The sequence below is a fragment of the Dipodomys spectabilis genome, unplaced genomic scaffold (genome assembly GCF_019054845.1).
Source record: "Dipodomys spectabilis isolate Male_0828 unplaced genomic scaffold, ASM1905484v1 ptg000519l, whole genome shotgun sequence".
Classification (NCBI taxonomy): Eukaryota; Metazoa; Chordata; class Mammalia; order Rodentia; family Heteromyidae; genus Dipodomys; species Dipodomys spectabilis.
In genome coordinates, this window is record NW_024871196.1 from 846,072 (window position 1) to 868,246 (window position 22,175).

The window sequence follows — 22,175 nt, forward strand, 5'->3', positions numbered from 1 at the left end:
TTAGCTTTTGAAAGTTAGCAAATTCAGTTTTAATCCTGAAATACCTCTAGCTTGATTAATTATATATATTAAAAAATAAATTCAGACTGTAGATTAAAGCATTGACATTTAGTGATCAATAATTTAGGAGTTCATAGTCTCATATACTGAACAGATTTTGCGTTTTTTTTTTGAGGCAGGACCTTTATATGTCCACTTGAACAAATTTTAACTAAAATTGAACTAAAAAGGTTGCACTTTGGTTGAAAACAAATGTGATCTTTACTAGGATGATTTGGATTAGGATTGAATAAGATCACACTTGCACACTGGTTAATCTCTTAGTGCTGCTTCTGGTTGTAGAATATTGGCAGTGGGAAGGAATGTTGTCGAGGATGGAGGCTGAGGGAGCACTGACATGTACATACTGGCTCTCTCTGTTCCTAAGAAACTACTGAGCTCCTCGTATATATAATTTTATGTAATTCCAGTATTTTTTGAGTCAGGTACGATTAATATTCCCATTTTACAGATGGAGGCTTAGCAAGGTTAAGGAACTTGCCTAAGGTCCAGGACCAGGATTTGAACCTAGGACTCTTGATTCCAGATCCAAGCTCATAACCACTAAAAGCTATGTAAGAGATCTTTCCAGGTTCTGACCTAATTCACTTTAGTCTATGATACTGTTTATTACCTCCCAGAATAATCTTGGATGTATCTTCTAGCAACATTTTGCTGTATTATAGTTTGCTGTTTTTGAACATGATACGTATATTTTTTAACATAATGACTATACTAAAAATTTCTTAGTTATTTGGGAAAATTTGGAAAATAAAAGTATACAATGAAATTTTATTGCCTATAATCTGGTTGCCCAATGGATAAATTACTTCTTTTTTTTAATGTAAGCACAATGAATTAACATTTGACAGGATTACTTTGTATCCCCTTTTTGATACATACATGAAGACTTTTTTTTGCTGGTTGTGGGGCCTGAACTCTAGGTCTGGGCACTGTCCCTCAGATCTTCAGCTCAAGGCTAGCACTCTGCCACTTGAGCCACAGCACCACTCCAGCTTTTTTTCTGCTTATGTGGTGCTGAGGAATTGAACCCAGGGCCTCATGCATGCAAGGAAAGCACTCTACCACTCAGCTATCTTCCCAGCCCCTGTTCCCCCTTTTTTTTTCTTTGGTAGGTCATGGGGCTTGAACTCTGGGCCTGGGCCCTGTCCCTCAACTCTTCAGCTCAAGGGGAGCACTCTACCACTTGAGCCACAGCACCACTTTTGGTTTTCTGGTGGTTTATTGGCGATAAGAGTCTCAGGGACATTCCTGCCCGGGCTGGCTTTGAACTGTGATCCTCAGATGTCAGCCTCCTGAGTAACTAGGATTACAGACGTGAGCCACCAGAGCCTGGCTAATATAACTTTCTTTTTGTTGGTCGTGGGGCTTGAACTGTGGGCCTAGGTGCTGTCCCTCAGCTCTTCAGCTCAAGGCTAGTGCTCTACCACTTGAGCCACAGGGCCAGTTCCACATGAAGACTTTTCATGTTATTTAATTGTCTTCTTAATGATTACATTATATTCATCACTGGTGTTCAGTATAGTTCATTTATTGCCTTGTCACCAGCGGATATAACTTGTTTCTAATATTTAGTCATAACTAACTGAAGTTCACATTTTTGTTTTGTTTACCTTGTAGTTAAAAACAAAGATTCAGGGTGGGCGATGGTGGGCATGCCTGTAATCCTAACTACTTAAGAGGCTGAGATCTGAGGATTGCCATTCAAAGTTAGCCTAGGCAGGAAAATCTATGAGACTCTTATCTCCAATTAGCCACTAGAAAACTGGAAGTGGTGCAATGGCTCAAGTGGTAGAGCGCTAGCCTTGAGCTGAAGGACAGTGCCCAGGCACAGAGTTCAAGCCCCATGATGGACAAAAAAACAAAAAAAACCCAAATAACCCATTTAAATACATTTTATTTAAGATCTAGAATGACTTTGTTAACTTTTCTGACCTGATGAAAATAATAACAGAACCATACCTCATTAATGAAAGTCATTTCAGGTGAATAATGGGTACTTAATCATTGTGATCTTTTCAACAAAATGTTCTTACACTTTTACTGGTTTTATTTGTTTACTTTTTTTTTTTTTTTTTTAATAGAGTGGAGGATGGAACTCAGGGCTTTGTACTTGCTAGGCAAGTGCTCTTCCACTGAGCTAAATCCCCAACTTTTGTACTGGTTTTAAAAGCCTTTTTCCCTAAAAGTCACTGTGACCTTGGTGTTTAGAACTCTAGTCAGCCACATTCTTTCTAGATTACTGATTTTGCCTGCATAGTTACACTTCTAGTGTTACTTTCCCTGCTGCTGTTTCATTTTACTTCCACGTCCTTATATTTACCCTAAGAATTTCCCCTCTAATTTTAGAATTTGACTACTTGAAATACTTCTAGAGCTTAATTTATGACAGTGTATTTTAGGATAATGTCTTCTACCAAAAGCCATGCTTTGATTTGATAAAAACAATAAATGTAAATATAAAATGTTTCAAGCAGAATCCCATTTGTCATTGTAAAAATTCATTATTAGCCAGGCGCCAGTGGCTCACGCCTGTAATCCTAGCTACTCAGGAGGCTGAGATCTGAGGATTGTGGTTCAAAGCCAGCCAGCCCAGGCAGGAAAGTCCGTGAGACTGTTATCTCCAATAAACCACTAGAAAACCGGAAGTGGCGCTGTGGCTCAAGTGGTAGAGCGCTCGCCTTGAGCTGAAGTGGGCAGAGCAGCGCCCAAGCCAAGAGTTTAAGCCCCACGACCTATCAAAAATTTAAAAAAAAAATATTAAAAAATTCATTATTATTTGATGTCTTTTTAAAATTTAGAAACACTTAAAAATATTAGAAAATACAAAAAAATCAATAATTTAAATACAATAAAATGCTGTCTCATTCCAAACTCAGTAGAGTTTGGTAGAAATAATGATTTTATAGTAGCACATAGCTATGGTACATAGCTTTTAAGCCCATTTTTTAAAACATGGGGATAATAACAATGTCATTCAGAGCAAGCTACCTAGTGATTGTATCTTTTTATCTTTGCCTGTGTTATGTGAGGGAATCCTGGTCTAAGATGCCCTGGTTGAGGCTTGTAGCATGCTTACTGCCATGACATCTAGTCTGTGGGATTCAATCACTGCTCTGAGCTCTTTTTTTTTTTTTGAAGTGACAGTGATGAGTTGAGATGAGATGACGCCTCAGTTCTTTTCCATCTAGTGAAGTTCTTAGGGAAAATGTAAAATATTACTCCTTGGAGAAATCTGATACTGTTCAATTATACATTGACTATGACTATGTACTAAATATTTTCAATTTGTAAATGAGCCCAAACTTCTATAGAAATACTTCTTAAGTAAAGATTGAAAAAAAAAATTTTGACTAAGAAGTGAACTAATCCATCATCCTTCATCAAAATAAAGGAATATGAAGTAGGATTTGCATTCTGTTTATTATAAATTAATGAAGTAGACAGGGCTTTGTCATTCATTATTTTGGAGAAAATGATGGGAGGAAAGCTAAGCCTGGCAAGTTTCTACCTTGTACTAAAATATTTACTTCTTATTTTCTTATTTGTAGTGGGAAGTTGCTGAGGTAGTTTTGGAGGTGTTTTATAAACTACTCAGAGATTATGAGCCTCAGCTTGAAGATTTTGTGGATCAGTTTGTGGAACTACAAGGTAATTCATTTACTTCTGCCACTTTTCAATAAGATGTCAGCGCTTTATAATTTATTTTTCTTATTTTTTTAATATATTTTTATTGTGAAAATACTGTACAGAGGGGTTACAATTACATGGGTAAGATAATGAGTACATTTCTTATCAAGCATTGTAACCTCTTGCTTTGTTTCCCCTTCCCATCCCTTCGTATCCTCCCCCCCCCCGCCCGTCCCCACCCTCCATCCCCCCCCCCCCAAAGTTGTAAAGTTCGTTTTTTGACATAACAACTTATACATCTCATTGTTGCAATGAGTCCTCCTGTATCCCTGTTTTAACAATTTGTTTTTTTCCCGTCCCCTCCACATATACCAACATTATATATAGTGAAAGCAGGGGTTGTACCATGGGAGAGGGACATACAAGGCAACAAAGACATAATCTTATAAATATGTTAGAAACAATCCCATGAAAGATCTCTCTCTCTTTTTTTTTTTTTTTTGGTCAGTCGTGGGGCTTGATCTCTAGGCCTGGGAGCTGTCCCTGAACAATTCAGCTCAAATGCTAGCGCTTTATAATTTAGGTAATAACATATACATTATGTTTAAGTTAAAATTCTTAAGTTAAATTAGAACTTAATCTTTTTTCATTATTTCAGTCCTTTCAGTTGTTCAAGAATAAGCAAAATTTTATTGAAGTTCAAGAATATCATATTATAGATTTTTTTTTTTTTTTTTTTTTGCGAGAGGCGGGGGGGCGGGGAGGTTCAGTCGTGGGGCCTGAAATCTGGGCCTAGGCACTGTCCCTCAGCTCTTCAGCTCAAGGCTAGCGCTCTACCACTTGAGCCACAGCGCCACTTCTGGCTTTTTTCTTTTTGCTTATGTGGTGCTGAGGAATCGAACCCAGGGCCTCATGAGTGCAAGACAAGCGCTCTACCACTGAGCCACCTTCCCAGCCCATATTATAGATTCTTTAATGCATTGACAAACTTCTTTCTATGTGCTGTCCAGTATGTCCCATAAGGGGAATTATTATTCTATATAGCTTGTGTTTCTGTCTCTAACTTGAAAATTGCTTTATCTGTTTAGATCCCATTTAAATTCCAAATCTAATCTGTTCTTATACATTCATAGAAATCAAGGATATGACTAATTCACCATCTTCTGGACTTTGTATGCTCTATTTAGGAGAAGAAATCATAGCTTATAAGCCACCCGGCTTTAGTCTGATGTATCACCTTCTGAATGAGTCACCAATGTTGGAACTTGCTCTTAGTTTACTGGAAGAAGGAGTTAAGCAGCTTGATACCTATGCTCCCTTTCCTGGTATGTGTCTGAAAGTCTCTATGTCTTAAAAACAGTTTTGATGTTTTCATCTTTCATCAACTGAGTATTTAAAATAGGTTATCTCTGGGTGATTCTTGTACTGTAAAATTCAATCTACAGTGGTGTTTTTTTTTTTTTTTTTTTGTCGGTCGTGGGGCTTGAACTCTGGGCCTGAGTGCTGTCCCTCAGCTCTTCAGCTCAAGGCGAGCGCTCTACCACTTGAGCTACAGCACCACTTCCAGTTTTCTGGTGGTTTATTGGAGATAGGAGTCTCACGGTCTTTCCTGCCTGGGCTGGCTTTGAACCGCGATCCTCAGATCTCAGCCTCCGGAGTAGCTAGGATTACAGGCGTGAGCCACCAGAGCCCGGCTACAGTGGTGTTTTTTATGAGCGGATTTAATGAGACTGTAACACGTATCCTCCCAGATCAGAAGGTATAAAAGCTACAGATAGGAACTGCCATTTTGAATCTTTAACACTCATTTTATGCATGGGAAGCAGGAAATGTTTTTCTTCTCCATCTGTTCCTACTTTTAACTAGTCATATGGAAATAAATCCTTTATAAAACTTATAAACAAACAAGTAACTGACAGTATTTTGTAAGTGAAAACAGGCATTTTCAGTGTCTCTGCATCTGTTTTATTAGATAGTTTATATTACTTTCCTATTACTTTCACATGTTTACTATGTGTACATGTAAGTCTGAAATCTTTTGTTTTCTTTATAGTACTTGGATTTACTATAATACTCAATAAATTCTATTATTGGCATCATTTGTTACTTATTGAGTGCTTACTATGCATTTGACTTTTAAAAGCACATCATGTGTGCTAATGCATTTATTGTTTACGAAATTAGGCCCCAGAGCCCATGCTTCCACCATTATGCTATATTGCCTATTAATGTAGCCGTGATCTGAAAAAGTCACATTTTAAGCACAATAAACTGTAATTGTGTAGTTATATAATACAATACAGAGATAAGAAACCATGGGAATAATTAGGTGAAACATTACATTTGGTAGGATTATCAGTGATCCTTATACTTCCTGTGGGTTTTTGTGTGTGTGTGCGCGCCTGTGTGTGTGTGTGTAACAAAATGGTTATATCTTTCTTGAAGTCAGTTTCTGAACCTTGGATAATTAACAGCTTGGCCAAACTATTCTTTATTGTGGATGCTGTCCTGGGTGTTGTAGGCTTCTGCTAGCTCAATGTTAATTACACTTCCCCAATTTTGACAGACTATGACAGGCAACAGGGTTGAATGTCTTTGGGGGCCAAATCACTCCAGTGTTGAGAACTGCTATTCTAAAGAATTGGGGAATAGAAATTAGAGGCTGGTGGTTCAAATCTATAATACTAGCTGCTCAGGAGGCTGAGATCTGGAGGATTGCAGTTTAAAGCCAGCCGAAGCAGAAAAGTCTGTGTGGCTCTATCTCCAAAATAATCAACAAAAGATCAAGTAATTGGCTAATACAGGAACAGTCAAGTTTAAAAAGATGAGAGCCTTTTCAATGTAAAACTTGTTTTTTTTTTCCTTTTCCTAAGAACTTATTGAGTTTCTAACATTTAAATTATAACTATACTTTTGGGTTACAGGAAAGAAGCATCTGGAGAAAGCAGTACAGCATTGTCTTGCACTTCTCAACCTTACTATGCAAAAGGAAAATCTCTTTATGGATCTTTTAAGAGAGAGTCAACTGGCTCTCATAGTGTCTCCTTTAGAACAGCTGTTACAGGGAATTAACCCCAGAACTAAGAAGGCAGACAATGTGGTAAACATTGCCAGGTGAGTTACCTTTGTAGGTTAAGAAATAATGATGGATGGCTCATCAGGGGAATATTCTAGCTTTGATTTCTAAGTGGCTTTTTTTTTTTTTAATTATATCTATTGTATCACTGCTGCTGATGTTGATGATGGTGATGTTTTTGTCCTTTCAATTTTACCTTTTCTAGCGCTTTTGATATTAATTACTTTAAACCTTATAATTTCTTCCTAATTTGTCCCAAGTCCTAAAGGCTTTAAATCTAAAATACCTTAATGCTGTTATTCTCCTGTAGGGAAAGTGGGATTTCAAGGATTGTGCTAGATAGGGAGTGAATAAAACCTTTCAAAATCTCTCTCTCTCTCTCTCTCTCTCTCTCTCTCTCTCTCTCTCTCTCTCTCTCTCTCTCTCTCCCCCTCCCCCTCCCCCCTTCCCTCCCTCCCTCCCTCCCTCCCTTCCGTTCCTTCTCCCTCTCTCTCTCCCTTCTTTCTTCCTTTCCCTTTCTCCTTCCTCCCCTCTTCCCCTTCCTCCTCCTTCTCTTCTACCTCCCCGCCTTCCTTTCAATCCTCACTAGGTGCACAGGCACGTGTGTGCACACATATAAGCATGCACACGAGTGTAAGCTTTGGTGTTAAATTGGCTGTGGAAATACTGTCCCGATCTTCTGCTTCAGTTTCATATTGTGATATCTTAGTGTATGTGTATTTATATTCAAATCTCCCTTTTTTGTCATAGTGTATTAGGGCCTGCCTTAATGATCTCATCTTAACTGGATTTACTACATACGCAAAGACAAATAGGTTCATTATGGAGTGAGACTTCAACATATGAATTTTGGAGGCACATGATCTAGCCTGCGATGGGTTCTTTGTAGCCAAAAGGGACCACTTTTCTCTAAATTCATTCATAAGTACTATATGGGAATCTGTGGTTCTAAATTTGATTGAGAATAGTGAAAAGCCAAATTTCATGACATTACTCCTCATAGTTTTTTTTTTTTAATTATTGTTGTTCTAAAGGTACCTGTATCATGGGAATACTAATCCAGAATTAGCTTTTGAAAGTGCCAAGATTCTATGCTGTATTTCTTGCAATTCTAATATTCAGATAAAATTGGTTGGAGATTTCACTCATGACCAGGTAACTGATTTTGTTATTGTTGTTTTTGGGTCTCTGCAAAGAGCTTAAGTATAAAAGATGAATGAAGTGGCTGGGAATGTGGCTTAACCATAGAGTGGTTGCTTAGCCCTGGGTTTGATTCCTTAGTACCATATAAACAGAAAAGGCTGAGAGTGGCGCTGTGGCTCAAGTGGTAGAGTGCTAGCCTTGAGCACAGAAATTCTCAAGGACAGTGCCCAAGCCTTGAGTTCAAGCTTCAGGATCAGTCAAAAAAAAAAAAGAATGAAAACCTACCCATGTATTTGGCTATAATTATTTTTGAAGATAATACTGTTGGGTGATGCAGTGGACTTTGTATCCACAGGTATGTGGTTCCAAGGAGATCATTAAGAAAAAAGTATGATCACATGCATAGCATTAGTACTATACTGGGCATGCTCAATTCCTTTTTTCATTAATGCTACCAACTTCCCCAAAAGGCAAACTAAACTGTCTTTCAACAGAAAATTTTACTTTTCACTTAAATTAAGCATATTTTATTTTGCTTTTTGGATAGTATTTGCTTTTTTTTTTTTTTTTTGTCAGTTGTGAGGCCTAAACTCTGGGCCTGGGCGCTGTCCCTCAGCTCTTTAGCTCAAGGCTAATACTCTACCACTTGAGCCACAGCACCACTTCGGACTATTTCTGTTTATGTGATGCTGAGGAATTGAACTCTACCACTCAGCCACTCAGCCACCTTCCCAGCCGCTCCCCCAACGTCTTTTTTTTTTTTGTCAGTCATGGGGCTTGAGCTCTGGGCTTGGGTGCTGTCCCTGAGCTCTTCAGCTCAAGATGAATGCTCTACCCTTTGCCACAGTGCGACTTCCAGTTTTCTGGTGGTTTATTAGCTGTGATCCTCAGATCTTAGCCTCCTGAGTAGCTAGGATTACAGGTGTGAGCCACCGGCGCCGGCTACTGTTTGCTTTTTGGGTGTCATAATTTCAGAAAATTAAGGGTAGGGAAATACTCAGCTTATCACACAATGTTTTTTTTTTTTTTTTTGGACAGTCCTGGGGCTTAAACTCTGGGCCTGTGTATTACCCCTGAACTTCTTTTGTTCAAAGCTAGCTCTCTACCTCTTGAACCACAGTGCCACTTCTGGCTTTTTTCTGTGTATGTGGCACTAAGTAATCGATCCCAGGGCTTCATGCATGTGAGGCAAGCACTCTATCACTGAGCCACCTTCCCAGCCCTAAAAGTTTAATTTTTGAAATTTCTTTTGATTTGCCTGTTATGTATTTTTTCTTATATGTTACCAAAACTGTATGTAATAAATCTATAAATGAGATAGGCTTACTCTAAGTACAGATATGTTTATGTATATTATTGTGCACACCAGTGTATATACTGAAGTGTATAGTTTTTTTGGGCCATGAAATGACTGTTGCTCTAATAACATTTTAAGTGATTATGTTAGTAGCTTTTTCCTGTTTTCGTTTTGCTCCCATCTTGCCTTATTCTAACTAAGCCTGCTTCTAATTTTGTGACAGTCATGAGCTGTCTGCATCTGTGATTTTCTGATGTTCCACATCTATGTTATTACATTGCTTGTTACCACACCATGCAAGTTATTTTTATTTTTTTCTAGTGCTGAGGTTGAAATTCAGGGCCAAATGCTTTGTAGGCTCCTGTTCTACCACTTAAACCATGTTTCAGCCCTTTTGTTTTTGTTATTTCTTTGAGTGGGGTCTTGCTTTTAATTTTAAGCAAGGCTGACTTGGACTGCAGTTCTTTTCTTTAGGCTTCCTACATAGCCTAGATAACAGGCAAATGCTACCAGATCCAGGTTGTATTGGTGGGGAAATGGTCTCTTAGTGCTGATTTCCAGCTGCAGAGTAGCTAGGATTGTAGCTATGAACCACTGTGTATGGCCCTTATTTTTACTTTAAAAAAAAAAATTGTTTTACCAGTCCTAGGGTTGGGTACTGTCCCTGAGTTTCTTTTTTTTGCTCAAAGCTAGCACTCTACCATTTGATCCAGAGCGCCAGTCTGGCCTTTTCTGTTTATGTGATACTGAGGAATCAAACCCATGGCTTTATTCATGCTAGGCAAGTGCTCTATGACTAAACCACATTCCCAGCCCTATTTTTACTTTTTAAAAACAATGTCTCTTTGATTAGGCTGGTGTGGAACTACCTTCTCTTCCACTTCTGTGGTAGGTGGCACTGCAGGCATATGTTACTATACCTAGCTCAGTTGTTCATCTTTTTATTCATAGTAGTTATTTTCTGTTCTCTTTTCTCTCTTTTGAGGACAGGATCTGATTATATTGCCTAGGCAAGCCTTGAACTCCTGGGGTTAATGGATCTTCTTTCCTCAGCCTAACAAGTATCTGGAACTATAGGTGTATTCCACTCACTACTTGTATTTAATACTAGTTGAATTCTGTTGAATAGCTATCATGAGCAGTCTTTTTGTTTATTTCTTCTGTGAACGTAGATCCCATTGTATCTGTGTTAGAAACCCCTGCTTTAGTTAAAGGCTTTTATTATATCCTTCGTATTAAAGTTCTAATCAGGAGCTATTCTGACACTCTAGGTGAGACACGTCTTCATTTTGAGTGTAATTGCTCCTCATACCGCAAAATATTTAATGTCATTAAGTTCCCTTTCACTACACGTCAGTAGTAATCTCTTTGTAAATGCCTCCTGAAATAGTGGTATCATAAGGTTGAGGAAAAACACTGCAGTATTTTTGTGTGGCTTCTAGATGGAATTCATGAAACTCATGATAGTCAGAGCATAATGATGATTTTTGGCTTGTTGACTTTTTTTTTTTTTGAGACAAAATCTTGCTAAGGTGGGGTGCTGGTGGTTCACGTCTATAATCCTAGCTACTCAGGAGGCTGAGATCTGAGGATTGTGGTTCAAAGCCAGCCTGGATAGGAAAGTCTGTGAGATTCTTATCAACAGTTAACCACCAGAAAACTAAAAGTGGCACTGTAGTTCAAGTGGTAGTGCTCTAGCCTTGAGCCGAAGAGCTCAGGGACAGTGTCCAGGCCCAGAGTTCAAGCCCTACAACCGACAAAAAAAAAAATCTTGGTATGTAGTATAGGGACACTTAGAACTTGCCATTTTCTTGCCTTCTCTTGTATGCTGGGATTATAAGCTTATACTCTGTTTTTAATTTACACTATTACTGATTTGAACATTGTTAGGTTTCTTTTTCTTTCTTGCTTTTTTTTTTTTTTTTTTTTTTTTAAGATAGGGCTGTATTTTGTACTTACGCTAGCCTGACATACACTTTGTAGTCAAAGCTGGCTTCAAACTCAGTGATTCCACTGCCTTTTCTTCCTGAGTACTAGAATTACAGATACACCTCTCTGTCTGGCTTACGTAAATTATTCCTAGAGACTCATGGCAGTTTAAGAAACTGAATTTTCTGTTAATTAATGAACTAAAACCTAACCACTTAGAGCAGATTAGCCTTTTTCCCACAGATGACTATGTATACTATATTTATTATGATATCTCTGATAATTTGACAGTTTTGATTAATTAATAATTTTCCTGTCTATATTGTTTCAGAGTGTAAGCCAGAAGCTGATGGCTGGATTTGTAGAATGTTTGGATAGTGAAGACACAGAAGAATTTGTACGTGTAGAAGAGGGTAGGCCTCAGATTAACCTGTATAGTTCTTACTGTGTGTTTAGATACTTTATATAAAAAACATAATACCAAACTTAACATTCTTATCTGTGTATTTGAGACATAGGAAAAGTTGATGATATGCTAAATGGCATGTATAAAGGTTTCTGGATTTCTTTAGTAAATCAATAATAGCTTGTCAGGGAAGCTAAGTTAAGTAATCCTGGATGTTTGGAATACCTGCTTCATATTTTTAAATTTGATTTAGATTGACTTTGTATTGTTTGGTAAGTTTTTGTGTTTTGCACATTAAGGCTCAGAACTTGAAAAGAAGTTAGCTGTAATTCGTCATGAGACAAGAATCCACATCTTGAATCTTCTCATCACATCTCTGGAATGCAATCCTCCCAATCTCGCTCTCTACTTGTTGGGCTTTGAATTGAAGAAACCTGTCAGTACCACAAACCTACAAGATCCAGGTATAGTGTTTATTCTTTTTCATATGTGTGCATCTAAGTGGTCTTACTGAATTCTGGATTCATTGAATAATTCATTAAAAACTGTGTACATGTGAAAGTTAATGTGATAGGCCAGTCTTTAGGCCTTTGATCAAGACTGGATAAACAATTTTACAGAGTTGGCATTTTTCAGTGTTTTTTATCAGTATTTGAATGGTATTAGAAGAGCATATGTTTATAATATTGGATTTTTGTAATGCTATCCTACGGTTTCCAACACAAAAGTTGTTTCCTTTTGATTTTATGTAGGAGTGTTGGGTTGCCCCCGGACATGCCTGCATGCTATCCTAAACATCTTGGAGAAAGGAACAGAAGGGCGAACAGGGCCGGTGGCAGTGCGGGAATCTCCTCAACTGGCTGAGCTGTGTTACCAGGTACACAGGTGTCACTTTGTAGAACTGAGTAGAAGAGACTGGATGAGTTAACACAGGCGAATAAGACTGAGTTGAAATGAGCTCACTTTTATTATGTATGGATAGAATAAATCCACAGGTATAAACTCCAAGATTGTGTAAATAGAAAGATCCTATTGACAAGTGAGGGAAATTAAGATTTTTTTTAAAAAAAGATTTGGATCATACATAGGAACTCTCCAATATCTAGTAGTGCTATATTTAAAATAACATTTTTTGGTGGGTAGTGGTGGATTTGGGTCAGATCTCTTGTCCCATGTCTGACCCCTAACAGGATAGGTGTGCTGTGAAACTTCTTTGGATCTGACTTTCTCAGTCTTTCTCAGTGAAATGAGCTGTTGAGATGTAAGTGGGAATGTAAGTAAAAGCACTGTTTAGGAACCATATGAATTATAAAATTCTGTAGCTATGCAGCATGGTATAGAGGCAAAGGTCAAATAATGAAAACTTTATTCATTTGTATTTATGAATTTATTCTTATTCATTTTAGATATTTTGATAATTTGACTTTATAAAATGTAGTTAATGCCTCAAGTTATTTCACATTTTCTTGATAATGCATCATTAATTTTAGTGAAATATTGCTCTTATTTTTGTAGTTTTTCACTGTTCTGCTGTCTGGCTGTTCAAATATTGTTTAACAGTACTGTAGCTAGATTTTTTTGGGGGGGGGTCAGTTGTGGGGCATGAATTTAGGGCCTAGGCACTGTCTCTGAGCATTTTTACTCAAGGCTAGCACCATTTTGAGCCATACCCCCACTTCTGTTTTTCAGGTGGTTAATTGGAGATAAGAGTCTCATAAGGAAGTGGTGCTGTGGCTCAAGTGGTAGAGCTCTCACCTTGAGCTGAAGAGTGCAGGGACAGCGCCCAAGCCCAGAGTTCAAGGCCCATGACCGACAAAAAAAAAAAAAAAAGAGTCACATAAACTTTACTGCCCTGGCTATCTTTGACCTGTGATTCTCAGATCTCAGCCTCCTGAGTAGGAGGTAGGATTACAGATGTGAGCCACTAATGTACAACATAACTATGTTATTATGTAGTTTGTTTCTTATGAGCCAAATACTTCCTTAATTGGGAAATAAACTTGCCCTATACAGTGCAGTGTAATAGAATTTCAAATGTAGATAGAAGCAGTTGATAAGCTTAAGCATGTGCTAAAGGCAGATGAATAACAGAAGAGAGAAGCAAGGTTTATGTGGAGAAGGAGGTGTAGGAGGGGGGAAGCATTTGCATTTCTCCTCTCCTGACCATCTTACCATCATAGGATATAGGCTGTTTTTCAACATTGTCTGAAATTTTATTTGTATTTTTAAGAAAATTAGGAGTCTAAATTTTTGTTGAAAATTTTTAGATTTTCAACAAAATTCTAGTTTTTAGAACCTTGTTCTGGTCAAACAAAATATTACACCAACAGTCTACTATATATAACTTAGGATCTGTGACTTCACTGTCAGAATGATGTGGTTCAGGACCAGAACCGAGTTTAACCAGTGTGGAGTATCAGCTCTACATTAGATTTATATTTGAATAAGAAGTTGGTGCCATTTTTAGTGAAAAATAGTTCACCTATAGGTTTGTGCATCACCTTCAGAAAAAAAACTGGGTTTTGTTTAAGAAAATCTGGCCAGGCACTGGTGGCTCACGTCTATAATCCTAGCTACTCAGGAGGCTGAGATCTGAGTATAATCGTTCAAAGCCAGTGTTGGCAGGAAAGTCTGTGAGACTCTTATCACCAGTTTACCACCAGAAAACCAGTGGTGCTGTGGCTCAAAGTGGCAAAAAAGCTCAGGGACAATGTTCAGGCCCTGAATTTTGAAGCCCAGAACTGGCAAACAAAACAAAACACCAACAAAAACCCATAAGTGATTCAAGTGGTAAAGTGCTAGCCTGGGTGGGGGGTGGGAAGGGTTTGGGGGGGGGGGGGGAAGGGTTAGGGGGGTAGTGGGGGGAGGATGGGATGGGAAGGAGAAACAAAGGAGGAGGCTACAATGCTTGATAAGAAATGTACTCATTATCTTGCCCATGTAATTGTAACCCCTCTGTACAGTATTTTCACAATAAAAAAAATTAAAAAAAGAATCCCAGACACTTCTTACATAGGCTGGCTTTGAACTTTAATTTATTGTTATGTATGTGAAGTAAGTGTGTGTGTGGCTGGCTTTGAACTTTAATTTATTGCTATGTATGTGAAGTAAGTGTGTGTGTGTGTGTGTGTGTGTGTGTGTGTGTGTGTGTGTGTGTGTGTGTGTGTGTGTGTGTGTGTGTGTGTGTGTGTGTGTGTGTGTGTGTGTGTGTGTGTGTGTGTGTGTTGGTTCTGGAGCTTAAACTCAGGGCCTGGCCACTGTCTATTATACTTGAGTTGGTACATCTTAATTTTTCTTTGTAGTAACTTTTAAGTTTATATTTTACCTTAACATGTACAATACATAAAAAACTGATGTAAGGATTTTTTTTCATTAGGTGATCTATCAGTTATGTGCATGTTCTGATACATCTGGTCCTACTATGAGGTATTTGAGAACCAGCCAAGATTTTTTATTTTCTCAGTTACAACATCTGCCTTTCTCCAACAAAGGTAGGACATTATTTTGACTTCTATAAGTATTTCAGATTATGGTTTCATATTTATTTAGAGACAGGATCTTATAATATAGTCTGGCTTCAAACTCCTGATCCTCCTGTCTTAGCCTCCCATGTTACAAGTGTATACCACCATGCCTGACTGTGGTCTGTTTTGATTTTGAATTGTTTATGTATCTGTGAGCTATCTTGGGAATGTGTAAATATATCTTATAGTGTGCCTTTGTGTTTTTGCTTTCATTTTTGTGAGTTGAGTTTTTTAGACTTAGGGGCCTTAATTGCTCAAGTTGCTTGTTCAGCTAGCATTCTGTTATTTGAGCTCACTTTTTTTGGGGGGGGGGGGGTCCTGTTGTGGGGCCTGAACTCTGGGTGCTGTCCCTCAGCTCTTCAGCTCAAGGCTCCACTCCTTGTATCCTTAGTTAATTTTCTAATTAATTTTATAATTATAAAACATTAATTTTATAATTTATAATACTTATAAATTATGCAGTGTGGGTTTAGATATATATTTTTATAAAAAGCAAAATTAAATTGTATTCTATTATGGCAACTGAAACTTACTTTTTTTTTTCCTTTTGGTAACAGTCCTAGGGCTTGATCTCAGGGCCTGGACACGGTCCCTGAGCTTTTTTGTTCAATAGTGCTCTATAATTGGGCAATAGCTCTACTTCTGACTTTTTAGAAGTTTATTGGAGATAAGAGTCTTACAGACTTTCCTGCCAGATTAGCTTCAAACTGCGATTCCCAGATCTCAGCCTCTTCAGTAGCTAAGATTACAGGTGTGAGTCACCAGTATATGGCTAAGAATTACTTTTTAAAATGAAATATTAAGAGGGTGGAGGTGTAGATCAGTTGGTAGAGTGCCAGCCAAAGAGTGAAAGCGTTGGGTACCAAGTTTGAGTCCTGGTTTCAGGACTAAATAATGAAGTGTTAAGTAATATTTTAATGTTAAAGTATAACTGATTTTTGTGAAGCTTTCCAGGGAACAAAAACTTGATTGTCGTATTCCTTGTTTACTTTAGCTTATTTTTCATAGACAGACACTGGCTTATTTTTTCTCCCTTTGTAAATTTATCTTTTTTAATTTCATAGTGCCAGATTTATGAATTACTGATTTCATTACCTATTCAATGAGTTATGGAATTTAGATTTATTCTGATCTTGTGTTACTACTCTGTGAAATGAAATTATGTGTTTAAATCCCAGAATATGAAATCTCTATGCTGAACCAAATGTCATGGCTTATGAAGACTGCCTCAATTGAACTAAGGGTGACTTCTCTGAATCGTCAGCGGTCACATACACAGAGGCTCCTACACCTTTTACTGGATGATATGCCAGTAAAACCGTACTCGGGTGAATATGTTAATAATGACATTTGTTTTATTGTACTGGTGACTGGTCTATAAATGCAAATCTCAGTCTTATTATTAGTGTGTACTTGGAGACCAAACAGTTTTTCTCAGCTTTAGAATATTTTTTCTTTTTTTTAAATTTAATTTTATTTTATTTGTGAATATACTGTACAGAGGGGTTACAATTACATGGGCAGGATAATGCGTACATTTCTTACCAAGCATTGCAGCCTCCTCCTTTGTTTACCCTTCACCTCCCTTCCCAGCCTCCCCTCTCCCAGAATATTTTTTCTTATCATTTAAACATATCCCCTGACTGTTATTTTATTTTTGTCTCAAGTACCCAAATATAGTCATTATTTATATGCACTTTATTCAGTGGAAAGTTTGTCCCACTTAGACAATATGCCCAGGGCTCAATCAATAAGTATACATGCAAACTAAACATAAGCTTTTTGAAAAAATATTTATCATTGGATTGATTTTTGCTAGCTTTAAAATTCTGATTATCCTCTTTAAAATTATAAATGGGTCCCATAGGGATGGAAAGAATCAGTTGAATTTTAGCAGTAAGTCCTTATCAATCTGTTTCACTTTAATTATCTATTTGTAAAGGGCTCTTTATTTTTTTTGGGTCATGGAGCCTGAACTCTGGGCCTGGGCACTATCCCTCAGCTCTTCAGCTCAAGGCTAGCGCTCTACCACTTGAGCCACAGCGCCACTTCTGGCTTTTTTCTTTTTGCTTATGTGGTGCTGAGGAATTGAACCCAGGGCCTCAGGCATGCAAGGCAAGTGCTCTACCGCTGAGCCACCTTCCCAGCCCTGTAAAGGGCTCTTTGACCTAGAAACAGTGACCTAGAAATAAAATACATTATGTTCACTATTTTCAAATAAATGTATTTTGAGAGTATGTTCTTTACTTTCTGATCTGTTGTTCTTTATGCTCCACCAGATGGTGAAGGAGGAATAGAAGATGAAAATAGGTCTGTCTCTGGGTTTCTTCACTTTGACACTTCTACAAAAGGTAAAGCCCTTTAATTTCTACAATTTATTTTGTACACATACTTCATTATTTAAAATGTCAAGATTATTGTGCCTCTGTCCGTAAATTCTGAGCATAGGAAACCTATGTGAAGGAAAAAAAAACATTCTTTTAATAGCTAAGATTATAGGATAGGAAGGAAAGTATTTTTATAAGTGGGTATGGTAGAAATAAAATCAAGCTTGGATTTTTAAGTCTTCACTTTTTAGAATAATGCCCTTTCTAAAGATAGCACAGTCTTTGAGAATGAGCTGAATATAATAGTTTACTTTTCAATGTCCAGGAACAAGTGGTTTACTTCTTTTTATTTTCTAGTACGTCGAAAAATTCTAAGTATTCTTGACTCGATTGACTTCAGTCAGGAGATACCTGAGCCTTTGCAGTTGGATTTTTTCGATCGGGCCCAGATTGAACAAGTTATTGCTAACTGTGAGCACAAGAATTTACGGGGACAGACAGTCTGCAATGTCAAGGTAAGGATTGCTTTAATGTACATTGCTTTAATGACATTGAGCCGTCAGAAAAAAACAGAGCCATATAGTTGTTTTTCCCCTGAACGAATTCTGGTTAATAGCTTAGTGAACTGCAGTATTTATCAAACAGCAGGAAATAAAACCTAATAAACTACATTAACTCTTTTTAGTATTTTTTTTACCTATCTAGAACTATGGATTTGTGTGTGCATGCGTATGTGCAAGTGTGCATGCATGGGCATGCATATGCTTTAACTCAGGGACTGTGTTTTGTCTCTAAAACTTTTTTTGTTGTTGTTGTTGTTCAATTCTAGCAATCCATTTCTGGCTGTGTGTGTGTGTGTGTGTGTGTGTGTGTGTGTGTGTGTGTGTGTGTGTGTGTGTGTGTGTGTGTGTGTGTGTGTGTGTGTGTGTGTGTGTGTGTGTGTGTGTGTGTGTGTGTGTGTGTGTGTGTGTGTGTGTGTGTTTAGATATAAATGTTTCATGGATACTCCTGACTGAATTGTAATTCTCAGATCTCAGCCTCCGGAGTAGCTAGGACTATGGACATGACCCACTGGCACTCAGTATGGAGTGGTGTTAAGTATTTAGCTCTCTACTAAGTAAATGTATCATGGCATCATTATCAGGAAAAAGATGTCCAGGGCAGTGGCATTGACCCTACTGCCACATAGATTCTTTGGTACCACTCTTTGGAATGTGAGGGATACTACAGTTTGTCTGGAAATTGGACAGTACAACTGTTAGATTTTATGTAAAGGTAGTTGGAATCTTTCCCTTTGCTTAGTTTACAGTAATTGCTGTGTGTTGTTATTTTATAGTGTTTGAAATAGTCATGTGTTTTTCTTTTTCCCTAATCATATAGCTTCTACATAGGGTCCTGGTAGCTGAAGTCAATGCTCTTCAGGGTATGGCAGCCATAGGACAGAGACCTTTACTAATGGAGGTAAGTCCCATTGGGTATATGTTCATTTTATCTTTTAATTACTTAAACTACTTAAGTTGTTGCATAAATAGAGAGCCATAAATTGACATGTATTTCATTCATTAGTAAACTACTTAAAAGTTAAGGTGTTATGGAATCTTTCCCTTACAAGTTTATTGTTTTTTTTTTTTGTTGTTTTTTTGTCCCTTGTGGGTCTTGAACTCTGGGCCTGGGCACTGTCCCTTAGCTCTTCAGTTCAAGGCTAGCGCTTTACCACTTGAGCCACAGCGCCACTTTATTGTTTTTATAAACTGAACTGAAATTTAAAGTCTGGCATGCTAACAAAAACAAGTTGTTTTTTTTTTTTTAATTTTTATTTCTGTTACACTGTAGTTACAGAGTGAGATTTAACTTGCTTTTCTTGTGAGTGAGAGAAGAGGGTCATTTGTCATCACAAGTGGGTAGTTATGGGTAGAAGTCATAGAATTGGAAACAGTTGGCCAAATAATAGCGAAGAAACAGATATGTCAGGAAAATGTGCTCTTGAACTTGCAATTCTAGTGTTCTAGAGTGATGGCATTGCAAGAAGAAAAAAGATAAGGCTACAGAGTGCATTTTCATATTTACTGTTATTGTCCCCGCTTTATAGATAAGCATGCAACCTACATGAGTACCTTCTAACCCCTCCTTCTCTAATATGTTCATTTTCTCATCCCTGGTTACCAAAATAAAATCAGAAGATATCTGTGGCCTGACAAACGTGTTACAGATTTTCAAGTATATATTTTTTTAGATAACTGACGTTAAAAATAGTAACCTGTTGATACAGACCTTCTTTGCCAGTGTGTGTTAATTGTATGTTTGACTTTTGATGACGTTAGGAAATCAGCACTATACTTCAGTATGTGGTGGGAAGAAACAAATTGCTTCAATGTCTTCATGCTAAGCGGCATGTGTTGGAGTCGTGGAGGCAGTTGGTGGAAATAATACTGACAGCTTGTCCTCAGGACCTCATTCAGTCAGAAGATCGACAGCTCATTATTCGTGATATTTTACAAGATGTGCATGATAAGGTGAGACATTTTCTAAGTTGCTTTGTGGTGCTGAACAGATCAATATGTACCATTTAAACAAATATTTGCTACCCTAATGTATGTGTATATATTTTTCCAGTACAATACCAATCCTGTGAGAAACGATTAATTCTGTGCAGTAGGGCACTCAGCTAGAGTATGGGTAACAGAATTATTTAGGGAACTTTGCAAAAATGCACAGGTCCACCCAGATATGCTGAATGGGACTCTGGTGTTGAGACTATTTATGTGAATTTCCCAACACAAACCTATGGAATTTTGCTAAGAATCCCTTCAGGTTTAAACGCTAGCTACTTAGCACATTTCAGTTTTTCTCTACAGGTTAGCTTTTTTCTTTTTTCTTTTTTTTTTTTTGGGTCCGGTCGTGGGGCCTGAACTCTGGGCCTGGGCACTGTCCCTCAGCTCTTCAGCTCAAGGCTAGCACTCTACCACTTGAGCCACAGCGCCACTTCCGGCTTTTTTCTTTTTGCTTATGTGGTGCTGAGGAATCGAACCCAGGGCCTCTGGCATGCAAGGCAAGCGCTCTACCACTAAGCGACCTTCCCAGCCCCAGCTTTTTTCTTTTGAATACTTCCATTATATTCTTATTGTTGTGATAGTGCAGAAACTAAATGCTTCTAAAACCCATTGCTCAAAGTGGGATCCTCACTGTGACTTGCTCTGGACCGGCAGATTCTGGATGATGAAGCAGCTCAGGAACTGATGCCCGTGGTTGCGGGTGCCGTATTCACTCTGACCGCCCACCTCAGCCAGGCTGTGCGCACAGAGCAGAAGCAGCCTCTGGGCTCAGGCCCCAGAGACACCCAGTATGCCTTTATGCTTGATGGCTCCTTCGCCTCACCTCTACCAACTGAGGGTCCCCTCATGGGGTTTGCTTCAATTGGAGATTCTTCACTTCACATCATATTGAAGAAACTTTTAGACTTCATTTTGAAGACAGGTATGCCCCCAACCCAAATACGTATAAATTACAGCTTTGTCATTGTTTTAACTTGCCTTCAACAAAGACTTTTAATTGACTACATTTTTGTGCTTTCTACAGGTGGTGGATTCCAACGTGTGAGAACTCACCTGTATGGCTCTCTGCTTTATTACTTACAGATTGCTCAGAGACCAGACGAACCAGATACCTTAGAAGCTGGTAAGAATACAATGATTCCTAACTTACTTGGTTTTTACAGATGGTTACATTAAAAATTAAAACCAGGCTGGGCATACTTAGGAAGCTGAGATCTGAAAATTGCAGTTCAAAGCCAGCCTGGGCAGGAAAGCCCATGAGACTCTTACCTTCAATAAAAAATAAAAAATGTCAAAAATGGAGCTGTGGCTCAAGTGGTAGAGTGCTAACCTTGAGGAAAGAAGTCTAGGGACAACAGCTAGGCCCTGAGTTTAAGCCCAAGACTAGCACATGCACAAGAAAAATCTGGTTGGACACAGTGGCTTACACTTGTAATCCTAGCTACTTGTGGGGGATCGTAGTTTGAGGACAGCCTTAGGATCGGAGAAAAATCTTAGTGAGACTTATCTCAACAAATGAGCCTAGCATGATAGTGCACTACGGTCATCTCAGCTATTTGGGTGGTATAGGTAGGGGGATCACCACGTGAGGCTGGCCCTAGTCAAAAGTTAGACCCTGTAAGCAGGGGGAAGAAAAACTTAAAGCAAACAAAAGCTGGAGGCACAGTTTAAGTGGTAAGAGTCCTTGCTAGGTCCTGAGTTCAAATACCAATACAGAAAAAATAATTTTCATCTTTTGGCTAAACCCAGTTATAATCATTGAGCCTTCATATAATCACCAGTGTGCTCTATAAAGACGAAGTTACCTGTTTAGTATTTAAGAATTACAAAGACGAGTGAGTACTATAAGAAAAAGAAACCCTTAAATAGTTTAGCTATATATTTTGTTTCATTTACCTCCAGCTCCATTGAGCACCTCAAGAGTACATGTGTACTTGATGCTTTTAGCAAGGTGTTATTAATCATAGCACTCCAGAGGCAGATAGTTCTTTCTGCAGTAGACCCTAGAATTCAGGGCTAGCCTGGGCTATCTAGTGAGGCTTTGTCTCAAAAAGCAACAATGAACAATTTCAAAGGCTGCTGTCTCAAGTGCAATTAGCATTTTAATTTAGAATAAAATTGTGGAACCTTTGATTGTCAGGCATGAAAAAAGTTTCAAACTGTTTAACAGATCTGTGTGTATGGTTCTCTGTCAGATATTTTGTTATTTATTAAGAACTTGGCAGAAGGCA

General features: G+C 38.1%; 1 protein-coding gene across 2 annotated transcripts in view; it reads left to right on the top strand.

The window, feature by feature from the left end:
• The window catches only part of Nup205 (nucleoporin 205), an 81,071-nt gene that overhangs the window by 33,526 nt on the left and 25,370 nt on the right, over positions 1-22,175 (top strand). For both annotated transcript variants that reach the window (XM_042670105.1, XM_042670104.1), the window contains exons 16-30: positions 3,612-3,711; positions 4,878-5,015; positions 6,615-6,804; positions 7,801-7,921; positions 11,467-11,548; positions 11,841-12,005; positions 12,294-12,418; positions 14,918-15,032; positions 16,244-16,393; positions 17,345-17,416; positions 17,750-17,907; positions 18,773-18,853; positions 19,714-19,905; positions 20,599-20,866; positions 20,969-21,067. In XM_042670105.1, the coding sequence (XP_042526039.1) occupies positions 3,612-3,711; positions 4,878-5,015; positions 6,615-6,804; positions 7,801-7,921; positions 11,467-11,548; positions 11,841-12,005; positions 12,294-12,418; positions 14,918-15,032; positions 16,244-16,393; positions 17,345-17,416; positions 17,750-17,907; positions 18,773-18,853; positions 19,714-19,905; positions 20,599-20,866; positions 20,969-21,067 (2,056 nt within the window). The remainder of the gene's footprint in view (positions 1-3,611; positions 3,712-4,877; positions 5,016-6,614; positions 6,805-7,800; positions 7,922-11,466; positions 11,549-11,840; positions 12,006-12,293; positions 12,419-14,917; positions 15,033-16,243; positions 16,394-17,344; positions 17,417-17,749; positions 17,908-18,772; positions 18,854-19,713; positions 19,906-20,598; positions 20,867-20,968; positions 21,068-22,175) is intronic.